Genomic DNA, 17715 nt, shown 5'->3' on the forward strand with positions numbered 1-17715 from the left:
ACCCAATTATGCTGACAGAACTGGTGGCACCATTCTCATGCTGACTGAGGTGAGGTTTTCTCTTCTCCATCCACTTTCTCCCTCGTGTCCTGGGGGAGGGGAGCACACCCTCTTATCTTTATGTGTCAGGCCTGGGCAATCTAACTCCTGTCCCCAAACCTCCCCTCCCCACTGGGATCTTAAAACAAAACAAAACAAAACAAAAAGGTTAACTGGTCTTCAGTCCTGGGTTGGGGTGGGGTGAGGGATCTTTGAAGAGCTGGTGAGGAGCTTGGGAAAGCCTGGCACCTAGGAAAGCTGCCCGAGAGGGCTCAGGAGCTGAAGGAGGAGAGCCAAGTAGGACAGAGGTGTGGGGAGGAGCTGGGAGGAACCCAAGGTTAGCTGTGGCCCAAAGAGGCGGCCCTGGAACCTCACTACAAAGCAACTAACAGCCACATTTACTCTGTCGAATTCTGTTCTTTAACACAGACCACGTAGTTCGGTGTTTTGGGGGTTCTTAACCCTTTGCCAGGAGCTTGTGGAAGCGTGTGGTTGTGTAGGAGAGGAGGAGCTGGAGAAAGGTTGGTGGAGGGAGGATTTGGCAGGTGAAGGGAGGGGCAGTCACCAAAGGGTCCAAAGACAGGATTTGCTAGTAAGGGAGTTGTTCAGCCCCGGGGCAAAGGAGGCCGGGGCTGGAGGAGTTGCTGGGAATTGGCTGGTCTGGGGCTAAAAAAGGTAGAAGAATCCTCTGGGCTGGAACTGGGGGAGGTGGGCCTGGGCCCGGGGCCCCACTGCAAAGAGCAGATGAACGAACAGGATGGAAATCATACAGCTTCTGCCTCTGTACCTCTGCGGAAGGGGACTTTGGGGAGGGCCAAGCCCCCAAACTGGATTAGTGTGTGTGTGTGTATGTGGGGGGTGGGGTGAAGGGAGGAGGGGAGAAGGGGTGTCACGCTCCTTCCTGAAAGAACCGCCGGAGCACCTGAACGTGACTAGATAAAACCGTGCAACCAGTTCCCCGAGCTTCTAACTGTGGCAATATAAAACCGGCTACAATTCATCAAGGCAAAAAAACAAAACAAAAAACTGTTACCTCTCCAAGCAGTAAGTTGTAGCTCTCTTTCTAAACAAACCCTCACACACCTCTGAGACACCCTCTGCCCACACCAGGACGGAGGCAAGGACAGTTTTCTAGGATGAACGGGTTGCATCTTCCTGAAATACTGATTTTATCGGACCGAGTGAAAAAACACTTTTTAATGTGACCTTGGGTGGTGAGTGTGGTGCAGACTGGAAACTCGAGTCCATTTTACAAAACAAAAGTTGGGGGTTGGCTCTTCCAGAGTCGGCCGGCAGGGTACGTGTGCCACCGGGGGCAGGCTGGTGGAAACGCCGTGGGTTTCATGGCGGCGGGGCCGGCGGGGACGCCCTAGGGTGGCGAACTCGGCTGTGGGGTCCCCGGGGGGCCCCCCCCATGCCTGGCGGGGCGCTCGGCCTGGGCGCCCTGCACGGCGGCCGGACGGCCCGGGACTGCGGCCGCCGGAGCCCGGACGCCGTCCTCCCCCCGCTGCCCATGGGGCTGGGGTGGGGAGTGTGGCAATCCGCGGGCAGAGGAGGGGTGCGGGGAAAGGGGGTGCGCCAGGCTGAGGTCACGGGACGCAGTGTAGGCGCGTTGGGTGGGGCAGAGGTATCGCCCCTCCGCGCCCCCCGGGTCCCTGGGGACCTCGTGGGTCCGATCCGGGGTCCCCCAGGGGCTGCATCGCACCCCAACGGAGAGACAGAGGCTGGAGGAGCCCGCACCGCCTCCGGCGCGGCGCTCCCCGCGGGCGCGGCCGGGGCGGGGGTCCCGGGGCCGGGGCGCGGCGGAGCGGGGCAGGGCGCGGCCCCCCGCCGGGCCCCTCTGCTCTCCCGGGGCCGCAGGCCCACGCCCAGCCCCGGCCCCGCGGCGGCTCGCGGCCTTGCTTCCCGGGTTGGGCTCGGCCTCTGCTCAGCTGGGCTCGGCCCGCGGCGGGAGGAGGAGGAAGGAGGGAGGGAGGGAGCGGGCTGGCGGCGGGCGGAAGGGGGAGGAGAGGACGGGCCGAGCCAGTCCGGAGGGGCCCGGAGCGCGGAGAGCAGAGACGGAGCAGCGGCTCCCGGCCCCCAGCCCCGCGCCCCACGCCGCCGCCGAGTGAGTGGGGACCCGGGCCGGGCTCCGGGCGCCGCGCGCGGGTGGGGGCCGCGGCCCGGGGGGAAGTTGTTGGACCCGGGGCCGCCCCGGCGCCGCTGGCGGGGAGGCCGGGCGGGCGGAGCGGGCCGCGGAGAGAGGGGCCTCCGCCGGGCGGGGCGCGGGCCGGGGCCTCCGCGGGGCGCGCGCGGGGCGGGGACCGGGGCGGCCGGAGGGCAGGCGGCCGGGCGCCTCCGCGTCCCCGGGACGCGCCGCCCGAGCGCGGAGAGGCCTCCGGGCAACAGGTAGGGCGGGAGGTGGGGCCCGGGCGCGGCGCCCTTGGCGGGGTGAGCGGCCGGGTGCTCGGTGCGGGGAGCCCCGAGGGCCCCGCGGCGGCCGGAGGGCGGGCAGGGTCCCACCGCCTCGCCTTCTTCCCGGCGCCCGGGCCGCTCGGGAGGGAGGGCGGTCGGAGCGCCCATGTGCTTAACGGGAAGCAGGAAGGAGTGGCTCCGGGAGCCCGCCCGGCCCCCCAAGGGCAAGGCTCCCAGACCGTTATGGGGTGTGTGTGGCGGGGGTGGAGGGGGAGCCGCCGGGGAAACTGGTTTTCTGGACCACGTCTTGCTAATGACTGGCCCGGAGGTGCTCTGGCAAGTAGGTTAATTACAGGTGTGTGGCACGAACTTTTGGCCTGAGTTTTTATTTTTATTTTTTTGGGGGTGAGTGTTTCTTTCTTCCCCAAGCCTGCTCCTGGCATCCACACCTGGTCTCAGCCCCCGGCGTCGCCAGGCCCCAGGCTGGGGGTCCTGAGAGCCCTGGGCAGTGGAGGGAGCCCCTCCCCCCAGAGAATCAAACCAGGGGCGGCCTCCAGCAGGCCGTCCTCCCACCTCTGTGTTGGAGGGGTTGCCATCCCACACCATCGTCCAGGGATCCGGCCTGGATTTGGGGGGCTGACTGCCCTTGGGATGGGGCGCCTGGGACTGAGGACTTGTCTACAGAGACATCCTTCAGCGCCTAGTCCCCATCATCCAGTGCCCCCGTTCCAAAGACTCCTGTCTCCCTGGGTACCCCACAACCCGCTCCCGGCCCTGGGGCCTCTGGCCAGCCTTCCCCCTGGGAGGGAGGACCGGCCTGCCTGTCTCCGGTCAGGCCGGCTCCTTTACTGTGCCCTTCAGCACTGCCTGCCGCTTATCTGCCTCTCCCTGCCCCTCGGGGCTGCAGCCTCAGGCAGCGGGGGATGGGGGTGTTGGGGCTTCTGGTGGGAGGGTCAGAGAAGCCAGATTTGGGGTCTGTCCTGCAGCCTGGATGGTGGCACCTCTTCCCCCATTGCTCGCAGCCTCCTGGTTCACCGCCGGAGAGGTTTCCAACCAGGAAGACTACCGGGCCCTCTTCCACTTCTTGTTGGCTGTTCCTCACGCTTCTGTGGAAGCAGAAGCCGGGGCATCTTCTCTTGTCACTCTTCTCCCCTGCCGCGTCGGTTATGTTTTCCTCTGTGTTTCCTCCAAGCCCCGAGAGCCGGTGGGGCTGCGTTCACTTCGGGTCTGTGAGCTGACTTCCTTGTCCGCCCTCCCCGCACTCCGGGGGTACCTGCCCCCATGGGGACCCTCTGCCCCTTCCGTCCATCGGTGCAGGCCTGGGCGGAGGCAGGCAGAGTTGGGGCGAAGGGTGGGGACTGGGCTGAGCCGAGCTCAAGTTCCTGGTAACCCAATGCCCATGAAATCCCTGCTTTGCTGGCTCCTCGCCAGCCTGTGCCTCAGAAAGTGGCATCTGTGTCTCTGAGGCAGGTGTGTGTGTGTGTGTGTGTATGTGTGTGTGTGTGTGTGTGTGTTTGTGTGTGACAGACACCCCCCCCCCCCCCAACACACACCCCCTATTGTCTCTTCCTGCTTTGGGGTGAGTGAGCTCTGTGAGTGGAAAAGTATCAGTAGGTGTGATTTTTCTCCACCAGACAAGGAGCTGCCCTGAGGGCCAAGAGGGCCTGGAAAAGCAGGTCGGCTCCCTGTCCTCCGCGCACACCCCTTTCTCGCCCTTTGTTTATGGGATCCCTTGCCTGGTGTGGTGTGCTGGTGCCAAGAAGCCTGCAGGGCTGCCAACGGGTCAGGAGCAGACCTGGTGGTTCTGTGGGATGTGTGAGCGAGGCCGGCTGGGTGCCCCTGCTGTCTGCCCCCCCTCCCCCAATCCCCGTGTGGAGCTAGAAGTCCAGACCCTGCCTGCAGAGTCTGCTGCCTCTCTCCGCTGGGCAAGGTGTGTGTGTGTGCTGGGGGAGGAGGGATGGGATAGTGCTCCTCGGCTAATGGAAGGACTGGCAGCAGGGAAGGCTGTGGCCACAGAAAGCCTGGCACCCAGGTGTGGGAGAGCCCCCATTAACCCGCGTCTCCGACGGCCTGATGCTTCCTGCGCGCCTCCTCGCCGCTCACCCGCCTTCCTGCCGGAGCTGGAGGGGGAGCGGTGTGTTGGGTCCTGGGCTGAGGGGGGGGCATTGCCCGAGCACTTGTCCTTGACCGCTGTCTGGCACAGTCCTTGCCTGCCCACCTCCCCAGCGCCCCATGTGCTTTGTAGGGATGACTGGCAGCAGGTGTTCCTGGGGCCCAGGAACCGGAGAGGCCTCCCTGCCCTGCAGGACCCCTCTGAATCTTGAATCCTCAAAAGCAGGGGTCTTCAAACTACGGCCCGAGGGCCACATGCGGCCCGCAGAGGAGTCTGATCCGGCCCGCCAGGTGTTTTGGGCAGTGAGCGCAGCCGAGGTGTTACAGTAGGAATTAGTAGTTCATATAGTCCAGCCCTCCAGCTCTCTGGGGGCCACACTTTAAAAAGTTTGAGGACCCCTGCTCAAAAGGTGCCTGCCAAGAGACACTTCCCTGCCGGCTTCCACGGACCAGGGTGGGGATGGGGCCTGTTTCTCCCCGTGGCTGTCGATCTCACTGGAGGGCAGGTTGGATCTCAAGAGACACATCAGTCAAGGGACTGGGTCAGTCAACTTCCTCACCTCCCGTCAGGCTAAGCAAAGGGGGGCGAGGGGAGGCGGAGCCAGGGGTGCTACCACATCTTGGCATTGTCTTAACCCTTCTCTACTAGATTTTCTACCACTTTTCCTTGGAAGAAAAAGTGTGAGTGGGTGCGTGGTTGTGTGGGAAACGTTCCATTGTGGATAACTTTAATTTTGTTCACTTGAGGGCTTCCATCTCTAATTCAATATTTATTCTGACGAAGGTAGAGAAGGAAGGGGCTGTGCCCTCGTGAGCGGAGGCCTGGAATGTGTGTGTGTGTGTGTGTGTGTGTGTGTGTATACATACATGTGAGCACGGACGGACGTAGGCACCCATGGGTGCTACTGGGGAAGGAGGAGCTGAAGCTCCTTTGTCAGTGCTGACCTCTGATTTCATCTGAGAGGAGTGAGCTGGAGTGGGGACAAGAGGGTAAAGTCCTTGAGCTGGAATACCGACCCGTGACAGGCCGCGAGGGATTTCGCAAGGGCCTCTGTGGTGGGCGGGGGTGGAACAGGCCGAGGAGCGGCAGGAGGACCAGCCCGCTCCCTCTGCTCCGCTGTGACCTGTCTGATCAGCCTCCTGCCCGGGCTCCGCTGGTCTCCAGCTCACCGGGGAGAACAATCCACTCCCTCTCTTCCTCCTGGGGCGCGTGTGGGTGGCGGGGACACGGGACCCCCTTCCTTCTGCGTCCGCTTGTAGTGCCTCGGCCAGCCTGAATGGCACCACCTCTCCCCGCTCCTGGGGGACTGGGGCAGGGAGTCTGGAAAGTACCGCCCTTGCCATCCTGCCTGCGTTCCCTGCTCAGGCCCAGGACCGCCAGGTGTACTGGTTCCAGCATCACTGGCTCTTCAGGGCCATCTTGCTGCTTCTCTCACCGCCAAGCAGCCGCTGGCCCCTCCCGGGCCACAGACCGTTCCCTTCCTCATCCAGTGTCCAGGGGGCCCGGCCTCTCTCAGCGGCGGGAAGGGGGAGCCGGGAAGCAGCCGCTCTCTCCTGGGCTGAGGGCGCGGTGCCGGGTCGTTCCCTGCAGGCCAGTGTTTTATCTCCTGGGTACGCCTTAATAAGCCTTAATAAGCAATAGCTGCGCTTCCACCAGGTCTCTCGATCCTCTGGCCTCTGCAGCTTTGCCCTCACTTGGTTTCTGAAAAGACCCTTTTGATGGGATTGTTGTGCTTCACGTGTAGGCATTGGGGGGCTTGGCACGGTGTTCCTCTGTGTGCAACAGCCCACTGATGGTCTTCATGCTCGGCCCGTTTGGGGACATAACTTTGCTTTATTCTGGCCTCTTAATCCCCCCGGGGACTGGGCTGTAGGGAAAGGGAAGAGGAGGTTTGCTCCAGCCTTCAAATCTGGTTTTGAAGTTACCCGGCAAGGAAGCATGCAGTTGTTTGGGGGGACTGGGTGGGGGGTGGGGGACGGGTGGGACTGGACGTGGTGGCTGGAGAGTCAGGGAAGGGAGGGCCCTGACTTGACCCAGCTGGTTGGCTGTAACTTCTAGGACCAGATCCTGCCCGCCCTCCATGCTGGGATAGGAAATCTGACATTCTTAATGCCAGGGAATCGGGACTTCTTGGGCGAGGGGTACCTTCTGTTGCTGTAAATGGTAAATGTCAGAGTTGGAAAGTTATCACAGATGAGGAAACTGATCTGTCCAAGGCCACATGACCGGGACCTGAGCCCAGGGCTTGAGTCTCTGCCCCTGCTCCTTTGGTTAAACCATGAAAACTGTCACCTTTCTCCCCCGTGGCTGTCCCCTTTAACGCCCTCTCCGTTCCCCTCCTCCTCACTCAGGATGCTCCAGACCTTGTATGACTACTTCTGGTGGGAACGGCTGTGGCTGCCCGTGAACTTGACCTGGGCCGATCTAGAAGACCGCGATGGACGCGTCTACGCCAAAGCCTCAGACCTCTACGTCACACTGCCCCTGGCTCTGCTCTTCCTCATCGTGCGATACTTCTTTGAGCTGTGAGCACACCAGCCCACCCCGGCCTCCCCCGGCTGCCGGCCACACTGTTGCTTGCACTTCAAGTTTGTCTCTCGCTGTTTCGTTGGTCCCAGACCCTGGTGTTCTGGCCACCCAGGTCCCTGCCTACCGTGTGGCCCCCACTGAAGGCAGCATTGTCTTCCCGAGGGCTCAGCACCCGGGCCCTTTCTGTCAATGGCTGTTTGTTCTCACCCTCCGCCCGGCCTGGTCACTTGCGAACACAGGCAGCTTTGTCAGCTCTGGGCAGCCCTCGGAGGCCAGGGAGGGGATTGCCAGGAAACTGAGGCCCAGCATCCAGTTGTCTGAGCGTGCAGTCCTTTCCCCTCCCGGCGTAGGGGCTTCCCAGGCAGGGAGGTGCTTCTCACTCGTTTCCCTTCCCCAGTTACGTGGCCACACCGCTGGCCGCCCTCCTGAATGTGAAGGAGAAAACGCGGCTGCGGGCCCCTCCCAACCCCACCCTGGAGCATTTCTACCTGACCGGCGGCAAGCACCCCAAACAGGTGAGCTGCTGACCTGCTTCAGGAGCTACTGAGCTCCAGCGGGGAGGGGAAGGGAGCGGACAGGAGTAGCATTTCTGGTGGGTGAGGAGACGGGGAAGCAGTGGTACAGACTCAATGCAAGGTGGGTGGGTGAGGGCACTGCCGAGTTCTGAAGTGGAACGTGATGGACGGGCTTCTTCCCTACACCCAGGCAGAGGTAGAGCTGCTGTCCCGGCAGAGTGGGCTCTCTGGCCGCCAGGTAGAGCGCTGGTTCCGCCGCCGTCGCAACCAGGACCGGCCCAGTCTCCTCAAGAAGTTCCGAGAAGCCAGGTGGGGGAGGTTGGAGAAGAGCGGAGTCTGATGATCTTGCTGGGAGGGGTGGGCGGTGGCTGTGTGCAGGGCAAGATCTCCCTCAGGTGAGGTCGTTGTGGCTCTTCAGGATATTCCCGAGGATCTCTGGGGTCCTCGGAGGGTAGTGACCTTCTCCCACCCCACTGTGCTAGCTGTTTCCGCTTCCTCTTCCAGCTGGAGGTTCACGTTTTACCTGATTGCCTTCATTGCCGGCATGGCTGTCATTGTGGATGTGAGTGGGGATTGCTAGGTGGGAGCAGGGTCTTTGGCAAGGCGGGGGGGTGTGGGACACGGAACTTGGGTCCCTCCTCTTCTAACTCGTCATCATCTCTCTGCAGAAACCCTGGTTCTATGACATGAAGAAAGTTTGGGAGGGATATCCCATACAGGTATGAGATGGGGTTCTGACTTCCTTACGTCAGGTGATGAGAAACAGTGTGGCATAGGACTAGGATGCTTAGAGATGGTCTCTAGAACACGTGCCAGAAGGCACTGGAGTTATGGTGCTAAACTCAATCTTGGCTGCTAGCAGGGCTGGTGTTGAGAGGGCAAGACCTGGGTCAGTCACTCCAGGGCCCTTATCTAATCTCTCCTTCTCTCCCATATCCCAGAGCACCATCCCTTCCCAGTACTGGTACTATATGATTGAGCTTTCTTTCTACTGGTCCCTGCTCTTCAGCATCGCCTCTGACGTCAAGCGGAAGGTGGGTGAAGGGCTGTGCCGTTAAGTCTAGAAGCCAACGTGAAGCTGTAATGAATAGCCTCACCTTGGGTTTCTGGGTACCCTGGATGGAGCTGTGGGACGTGGGGAACTAAAGTGAGGGGGAGGAGGAGGAACAGTGGGGACCGGGGAACAGGAAAAGGTCCCCTGCAGCCTACGTCTTTCCTGCAGGACTTCAAGGAGCAGATCATCCACCACGTTGCCACCATCATCCTCATCAGCTTCTCCTGGTTCGCCAACTATATCCGAGCGGGCACTCTCATCATGGCTCTGCACGACTCCTCCGACTACCTGCTAGAGGTCAGGCTTTCTGGACATCTCTTCAAACCCAGAGACCCTGGTGCAGGTTCCCTTGTCCCTCTATCTCCTTCTGGGGTTGGTGCGACATTCCTGGGACCAAGGAGGTGGGGGCACGGAGCATGCGTGGTAACGGGTGCATGTGTGAATGTGTACGGGAGAGTCAGGAGCCTATGGTGACGGATGGGGGGCTGTCTGTGCAGTCAGCCAAGATGTTTAACTATGCCGGATGGAAAAACACCTGCAACAACATCTTCATCGTCTTCGCCATCGTCTTCATCATCACCCGACTGGTCATCCTACCGTTCTGGTGAGCAGAGGCCAGACTATACTCCTGTTCTTATGAAATCAGGAGTGTTGCCCCGCCCTCCCACTTACCTCCATCGCAGACTCTTCCTTTCTGTGTTGACAATTCTCTCGCTTCCCGTTGCCAGGATCCTGCATTGCACAGTGGTGTACCCGCTGGAGCTCTATCCTGCCTTCTTTGGCTATTACTTCTTCAATTCCATGATGGGAGTGTTACAGATGCTGCATATCTTCTGGGCCTACCTCATTTTGCGCATGGCCCACAAGTTCATAACTGGAAAGGTGAAAGCCCTATCCCCATTTTGTAGGCCCTACTACCCTCAACTCTAAAAACTGCCCCAACTCCCTCCCGTCCCAGTAACCGTCTAAAAAAACTACTGTGGGGCCCTGGGAACAGCTGGAACAAGCCCACACAGAGAGGCGGTGTTTAGGGGTTCGAGGACACCAAATAACCCTTCCTACCCCTTTCCACAGCAGGTAGAAGATGAACGCAGTGACCGGGAAGAAACGGAGAGCTCAGAGGGAGAGGAGGCTACCGGCGGGGGAGGAGCAAAGAGCCGGGCCCTCGCCAATGGCCACCCCATCCTCAACAACAACCATCGTAAAAATGACTGAACCATTGTCCCTGCTGCCCCGCAGATTAATGTGTAAAGCCAAGGAACTCTCCCCACCTCCCCGTGGGGTCACTGTAAGCTCTGGAGAGAAAGGAGAAAGCCAGAAGAGAGTTCTCTGTGCCCCCCTCCCTCTGCTTGTCACCCAGTTGCCTTTAAACCAAATCCTAACCAACCTATCCCCACGTCTCCACCTGGGGAGACTGGTTACAGACTTCGTTAGAGGGGGCGGTCTACTTCCAGGTTATCCTTCCTATTGCTTTCGAGACCCTTCCTCAGCCCCGGGGGTGGGGATTACAAACTCACATTCCTTATCCTTCAGAATTTGGCACTAGCTGTTTGCCTTTGACTCCCTGACCTCCAGAGCCAGGGTCGTGCCTTACTGTCCCATCTGTGGGCCTCATTCTGCCAAAGCTGGACCAAGGCTCACCTGTCTAAGCTCCCTAACTTGGACCAGAAACCAAAGCTGAGCTGACTTTAACTTTTTCTTTCCGAAGATGCAAATGAACTAAGTGTAGGAGGGTACACATGACCCTTACCCTACCTCTGCCAAAAAGTGGGGGCCATACCGGGGACTGCTCAGACAGTCTTTGTGTTACTTCTCTCTGCCAGCTGTCCCTGTAGCCACAGGTCCAAGGTCTTACTGCCTCCTTTCTCTGGCCTCTTCCCCTAGGCTAGTTGGTTTGGAGTAGAATGGCAACTAGTTTTTTTTTTTGTTTTGTTTTTTAATTTATTAAACATTTGGGGTTTCGGTTTTAAAGCCAGAATTACAACTAGCACCTGGCATTTTTAGCAGTGGGACCACTTCAGACCAAAATGTACTGTTATTTTTTTTTTTTTTTAAATAAAATATATTGAAGATTAAATAAAACATGGCAACAAGTGTCTGAGATATTAGGAACTGAGAAGGGGATCAACGAAATAAACTAAGGTAGTCTTTCTCATGCTTTCCTCACAGTTACATAATTTCTTTTTAAAATTTCACATGGCAAATAAGAAAAAGCAACAGTAGAGGAGGGTAGGGAAGGATGGGGGAACACAGACACCCTCATTGAGAGACCCAGAATTGGGAGTACGGAGGCGGAGAGAAAATCCAATCACAACCTTAGTTTTAACATCTTATTAAAAGGCTCAGGAAATGATGCGAACCTTGGACATCAAGTACGCAGCCTCATACAGGGATAAAGTGTCACAAGCACGAACACTTGAACTAATGCAGGACGGGAGGGAGGTCAGGCCCAGGGTAAGAGTGGTAACCTCTCCTAGCCCCCAGGGCCTCGGGGGGTGGAGGAAGGACCCAGCCTGCTAGCACCACAATGGAAGGGATGTCCTGATCCAGAATAACTAGGAGCTGGAGGGAGTAACACCACAATGGAAGGGATGTCCTGACCCAGAATAACTAGGAGCTGGAGGGAGTAACACCACAATGGAAGGGATGTCCTGACCCAGAATAACTAGGAGATGGAGGGAGTAACACCACAATGGAAGGGATGTCCTGATCCAGAATAACTAGGAGCTGGAGGGAGTAACACCAATGGAAGGGATGTCCTGACCCAGAATAACTAGGAGCTGGAGGGAGTAACACCACAATGGAAGGGATGTCCTGACCCAGAATAACTAGGAGATGGAGGGAGTAACACCACAATGGAAGGGATGTCCTGATCCAGAATAACTAGGAGCTGGAGGGAGTAACACCAATGGAAGGGATGTCCTGACCCAGAATAACTAGGAACTGGAGGGAGTAACACCACAATGGAAGGGATGTCCTGACCCAGAATAACTAGGAGATGGAGGGAGTAACTGGACTGGATGGAGACTTGGGGGGGGGGGGGGGGGGGTTGGGGGAGAGTCAGAGTTTAACAGGGAGGGAGACCCAGTTCCTGAGGAAAGGTCAGTCCAGGAAGGGTTCAGAAGCTTAGGAAGAAGGCTACCCTCTAAAGAAGACGCCCTCTGCACTCGATGGCCCCACAGCAGCAAAGCAGCTCCTTGCCTTCCACACTGCCCACCTCGTAGTTGTAGTCCCAAGTAAGTTCGGTCCCGGCCCGGATTCTCCTGCAAAGAAAAGGATGGGGTGAGAAGACCGGAGATCACCCCGGTGCCTGGGGTTACAGCGTGTGCAGGTGAAGGTGGATCACACGTGGAGGAGGGGCCCTTAGAATTTCAACGGTCCTTGCCCCTTCCGAATCTTGGGCTTCTTTTCCTCCAACCACCCTCTTTTCTGACTCCCTCTTACTTGCTGGCAAAGAAGGCCACCCAAGGGAAGCGAAGATCATGAGTATCCACGAAGACATTCTGGACAAACAGGTTGGGGCTGCAACTGTGCTGTAGGTTTAATGACAGGATCAATAAGAACAAAGACACAGAATCTGGCGTTGCGGAGTGAGAGTTGAGAGAAAACCTCCCCAGCAGAGCAGAAGTTTCAAAAACTCTCTCTTGAAGATCCTTTGAGACCAAGAATTTATAGCAAGAAAAGGTAGATTTATATAGTTGTGTTAAGAGCAGTAGAAATTTGCAGACTATGGGATAATCCAGCATCTACGAGTGTGGGAAAGGGTCTTACGTTAAGGTAGCGGCCCAGGTTGCCTTCGAGCTTGGCGTCGATGATGTAGCAAGACTCCTCACCATCATAGAACTGGCGTGTGTTCTTACGAACAGGTGCGCTGTCCCCCTTTTCCGCAGACGCCATGTTGGTTGACTTAATGGCAATCCCATGGGTTGATTTAAGAGCAAAGCCTCGGGTTGATTTTACTGCCACTTGGCGCTTCATTGGGCCTAGACAGGAAAGAGAACGGGTTCATATTCCCATCCCAACCCAAGATGGATAGTCTACCCCCATTTCATCCCACGCACTACAGCTCAGGAATAACAATAAGCTGAGACTGAGGAAAAGATTCTAAACTGCAGTTTTTCAAGCAGGATTAGATCTGCTAGCTAAAGGAGCCGAGGGAAGAGTAGGGGAATGGAGAGAAGACAGTAAGACATGTGAAGCGGTATTAACAGTTTAGCTGGGAGCCAGGAAGCCCTCCTAAAGACATTTAACTTTTAAGATCTGAATTTTTTTCTATAGTTTCTTTAAAAAAAAAAAAAATCCTCTACCCCAGATGGCCAATAGATATATGAAATGCTTAATCAGGGGTCTTCAAACTACGGCCTGCGGGCCACATGCGGCCCGCAGAGGAGTCTGATCCGGCCCGCCAGGTTTTTTGGGCAGTGAGCGCAGCCGAGGTGTTACAGTAGGAATTAGTAGTTCATATAGTCCAGCCCTCCAGCTCTCTGAGGGACCGTGATCTGGCCCCCACTTTAAAAAGTTTGAGGACCCCTGGCTTAAGGTCACTAATCATCAGCGAGATGCAAAAAAACCACAATGAGATATCACCTCACTTTTCAGAATGGCTATCATCAATAAATCAACCAATGTTGGTGAGGATGTGGAGAAATAGGAACTCTTGTGCATTGTTAGTGGGAGTGCAAATTGATGCAGTGACTATGGAAAACAGTATGGAGGTTCTTCAAAGATTTAAAACTAGAACTATTTTATGACCCAGCAATTCTACTTTTGGAGATTTATCCGAAGAAACCCAAAACACTACTTTAAAAAGATATATGCTCCCGCCCTAGCTGGTTTGGCTTAGTGAATAGAGTGTTGGCCTGTGGATTGAAGGGTCCGGGATTCAAATCCAGTCAGGGGCACGTGCCTGGGTTGAGGGCTCAGTCCCCAGTAGGGTGTGTGCAGGAGGCAGATGATTCTATCCCTTACTCCCTCTTCCTTCCTCTCCAAAATCGATAAAAATATATATTTAAAAAATATATATATGCTCCCTATGTTCAATGAAGCATAATTTATAGTCCAGATATGAAAGGAACCTAAGTGCCCATCAACAGACGACTGGATAGAGATGTGATACATATATACAATGGAATATTATTACTAGGTCATTAAAAGAATTAAATCTTACCACTTCAACAACACGGATGGTCCTAAAGGGTATTACGCTAAATGGAACAAGTCAGACAAAGACAAGTACCATACGATTTCACTTATGTGGAATCTAAATAAACAAACCAGCAAAAATGCCTCTATCTCAACTTTCCTATGGTTCCTTCCAACTACCCCCCAAATGCTTCAGACTACCAGACATGTTCTTCTTGTCCTCAAAGTCATCGCCTTCAGAGCCAGAGGAGATGGTCTGGACATCATCACTGTCCACTGCTGTGGCTGAAGTGTGACCAACAGTGGGCTTTCGGCTCGTCCCACTTTCCCCCTCACTTTCTGTGCTGCTGGACAGTGTCAAGACATCCTGGGGAGGCAGAGAGTGAAAGGGAAGAGGGTAAATGGGGAGGGACCCTTCAAGTTCTGCCTCTTACCTAAGGTTAGGCAGAAAGGAGCTGAGACGACAGAGGAAGGTTACATGTTGGATGAAGGAAAATAAGGCAGGAAGTCAAGGCCAAAGCAGCGAGAAAGATCTAACAGTTAATTATGGTGAAGGACTTGATCAGGGGAGAAGGATGTTCCTTCACTCAGACTCTGAATAAAACGGAGGGCAGGGTAAGGTACAGTTTGAGAAAGGTCACTTACATCAGGGTGGGACTGAGTGGAAGCCAAGAGGCGTCGGCTCTGATGCATAGTAGTCTTACTAGGTGGGCGGCGAAGTCCTTCAGTCTTCACGGGAGAAGGATTGTAACCGTAATTCCGAGAGCTCTCAGTAACTCTGACGAGAGGGGGGGGGGGGAGGAGGGGAAGGGAAGAGATTGGAGAAGTCAAGTTCATGGCTTTTCTTTTGAAGGCTTGAGAGAAGGCAGATTTGGAAACAGGTCTAAAAGAGGCACTTACATTGATCCCTTGTTTCGGTCATCAGGTTCCTGGAAAAGATAGCCAGTGAAGGGTTAAATGTTTTTTATGGCCCTAGGTAATAAGTCCAACATTTAGAATTCATCTCAAATGACCTGAGACATTAGCCAGTGAGAAGTACACTCTTTAAAATAAGGTGTGGAGAAATGACTGCAACTTGACAGGAGAAACCATATTCTCATATTCAATGCTTTCTCATGATAAGGCATAAAATGTTCATAGAAAATACTATGTCTAGGTACGCCTTAATAAGGCAGTCCTTAGGACAAGGGACACGTTCACTATCTGTAATGTGGTAAAATGAAGCATCGTGAAAAATATATTTTAGATTCTTATTTCTCTAAGAGAAGCAAGCAATGACACATACTTAGAGTAGCACTTAATTTTTAAACATTATTTATAAATCCTTTACTTTGGAATGAATCAACCCAGTAGGTTGATTTTAAAATAATTTTTTTTTAAATGAACACCAGGACTGCGCCGGGTGGAGAGGGTAGATAATCAGATTTGCCACAGAGATAACCATCAAGTAAATAATCTACGTGTGAAGACTGCATTAAGTTTTTTACTGTACCAAAGTTACACAAGACCACTGCTGGCAGTTTACCTCTTTCTTGGCCTGCTTGCCGTCTCCCTCGTCTTTGAAGCTCAGCCCTGAGGTGGTGGCCTTCTCAGCTTCCCCTTTCACTCCCCCGGCCTTGCCTTCCCCACCTTCGGTCTTGAAGGATGAACGGCTATCAGAGTCAGCAAAGCCACCTCCACTGACACTATTGGAGCTCAACCACGAGGCCACCTTATTCTTAGAAATCTCTTCAGAAGAAGGTGGATTGCAGCCACCCATAGACATTGACAGAGGGCCGGGAAGATGTGGGGGCCCGGGGTCTGGGGGACGGGAGTCCTTGGAAGCTGTCTCAGACAGCCCGTTCTCTTTCTGGCCCCGGGTCTGCCGCCGGGTAGCATAGCTGCGCCACACTGAACTGGTGCTGAAGTCCTCGTCTTTACAGAAGTTATCGTCTGAGCTATCGTCATTGGACTCTTCGGGGTCCTCTGTACCGCTATTGCCATCTTCCTGGTCCTTCAAGTCTACACCACTGCTGTCAGAGGAACAGGGGGCATCGCTCTCGTACCCTTCCTTGAAGTTCTCCACGCTCTCGATATGGTCCAGGTTGGCAAAGTACTCATCCCCCATTTCTAGGCCCTCCTTGTCTGCAAAGTCATCTGTAAGAATTTTGCCTGGGAATGAAGAGAATTAAAGGCCTTCCAGGGTTATGCAGATGCTTTTGAAAGAATAAGGGTCATTCCAGCCATACCTAACGCATCAGCACATAAAGTGAAAATGCCTCCACTAGGGTGTCTTGTCTGTCTTTGATGATACCTCCTCCCTTGTGTCTTCACTAAGAGAGTATGAGAAGCTAACTGTAGTTTTCAATCCTGCCCCTTCTGCCTTCCTAGTGTTCTTCTTTACTTTGTTTACCAAGAGAGTTCTCAGCTATGCTAAAAGATCTCTGGATGGATGATAGGGTAGTGTGATGTAGGAGAAAATGATACACTTGATTCTACTACCATGCCCCTTCTCTGGAACATCATCACACTCACAATTTCATCCCTTTTCACTCTTTATCCTTATGAAGCATTTTTGTCCCTCCCGCATCCACCCAGACAGGCACATCACTCATCATGTTTACAGAAGAAAACGTTGGCCTCTTTTTACTCACAATCCACGTGTCAAGCATTTTATTCTTATGTTCAAACCTGTCTCTGATTCATTTCCCCACCGTGTCCTAACTCCAGAAAGCAAACGGTTCACTACCAACCTGCATAAATGCAGACAAAGGAGCCTTTGGCAATGTCATCCAAGCAGCGGATACCCCAGCCCTTGTTCTGCGTCTTGAACAGCTGTAGCCGAACCTGGAGTCCATGCTGCACCAACCGGTTTGTGCACATGTTTGGGTCACATTTACAGCGTTTGTTACACTCATAAACTCTGGGAGGAGGATACAATAAAATCAGTCATGACATAATCACTACAGCACCCACTGAACTGTTATGATTCTTTAAAAAAAAAAAAAATATGTTATTGAGTTTTTACAGAGAGGAAGAGAAAGGGATAGGAAGCTAGAAACATGGATCAGCTGCCTCTTGCACACCCTACTGGGGACGTGCCCGCAGCCAAGGTACATGCCCTTGACCGGAATCGAACCTGGGACCCTTCAGTCCTTAGGCCGACGCTCTATCCACTGAGCCAAACCGGCTTCGGCAAACTGTTATAATTCTTAAGGTATCATCATTAATGAGGTAATGACTAAGTGAGCAGATTTATTGAACTATATGCTTTTTGTTTCATGTGGGAATATAGCACAAGGAAATAATTCCTAAGGGGGAAAAGTGATTTTATATAAATAGTTGTCATATTGTATTATACAGATAATAACAGTGAATACCAGAATGCCTAATCTGGAGAAAAGTTAAGAAATTTTGATGTGAACACAGATTAAGAGCTATTAAAATAAGTAGATAAGCTATGTCAATTAGCTTTTCAGTGTTTCTGCTCTATATGCTTTGCTCAGGGTTTTAGATTTTATTTTACTTTTCCTGGTATATAAATTGAAAAATGTTTACTTTTGAGAAAAAAAAAAAAGAAAAGAAAAATGTTTACTTTTGGCCGAACCCGGTTTGGCTCAGTGGTAGAGCGTCGGCCTACGGACTGAAGGGTCCCAGGTTCGATTCCGGTCAGGGGCATGTACCTTGGTTGTGGGCACATCCCCAGTGGGGGGTGTGCAAGAGGCAGCTGATCGACGTTTCTCTCATCGATGTTTCTAACTCTCTATCCCTGTCTCTTCCTCTCTGTAAAAAATCAATAAAATATATTAAAAAAAAGAAAAATGTTTACTTTTGAAAAGATAATAGTACAGAGAGTTGGTTGATGACATTACCCCCTGAAAAAGATGGTAGGAGCAGCTTCTACTTATTGAAGATATATTTTGTGTTTGCCATTAAGTCAATGCTTTACA

At 54.2% G+C, this 17715-nt stretch overlaps 2 protein-coding genes across 15 annotated transcripts in view; one reads left to right on the forward strand and one right to left on the reverse strand.

The window, feature by feature from the left end:
• On the forward strand, positions 1-10694 carry CERS2 (ceramide synthase 2). 6 transcript variants are annotated; one of them, XM_084865684.1, is made up of 11 exons: positions 1-49; positions 6898-7071; positions 7473-7590; positions 7781-7899; positions 8095-8152; positions 8259-8309; positions 8532-8624; positions 8813-8941; positions 9142-9248; positions 9373-9526; positions 9722-10694. In XM_084865684.1, the coding sequence occupies exons 2-11, from the start codon at positions 6899-6901 to the stop codon at positions 9857-9859; spliced, it is 1140 nt and encodes a 379-aa protein (XP_084721810.1). In that variant the 5' UTR covers positions 1-49; position 6898; the 3' UTR covers positions 9860-10694. The 6 variants fall into 6 exon arrangements, with proteins under 6 accessions (XP_084721810.1, XP_084721809.1, XP_084721807.1 ...); XM_084865683.1 differs by having other exon boundaries at positions 22-49; positions 9719-10694; XM_084865681.1 differs by lacking the exon at positions 1-49 and adding an exon at positions 2007-2146 and having other exon boundaries at positions 9719-10694.
• Positions 10503-17715, reverse strand: part of SETDB1 (SET domain bifurcated histone lysine methyltransferase 1) — a 22230-nt gene continuing 15017 nt past the window's right edge. For 6 of the 9 annotated variants that reach the window (XM_084865671.1, XM_084865667.1, XM_084865670.1 and 3 more), the window contains exons 15-22: positions 16519-16688; positions 15312-15937; positions 14687-14715; positions 14432-14564; positions 13988-14153; positions 12416-12627; positions 12089-12177; positions 10503-11907 (exon numbers count right to left, since the gene is read on the reverse strand). In XM_084865671.1, coding sequence (XP_084721797.1) covers positions 11790-11907; positions 12089-12177; positions 12416-12627; positions 13988-14153; positions 14432-14564; positions 14687-14715; positions 15312-15937; positions 16519-16688 — 1543 coding nt within the window. In that variant the 3' untranslated portion in view covers positions 10503-11789. Of the gene's footprint in view, positions 11908-12088; positions 12178-12415; positions 12628-13987; positions 14154-14431; positions 14565-14686; positions 14716-15311; positions 15938-16518; positions 16689-17715 lie in introns of those variants that run through there. The other 3 variants (XR_014793317.1, XR_014793318.1, XM_084865672.1) reach the window with 3 other exon arrangements.

The sequence above is a fragment of the Pipistrellus hanaki genome, assembly GCF_964339955.1.
Source record: "Pipistrellus hanaki genome assembly, chromosome: 18".
Taxonomy (NCBI): Eukaryota; Metazoa; Chordata; class Mammalia; order Chiroptera; family Vespertilionidae; genus Pipistrellus; species Pipistrellus hanaki.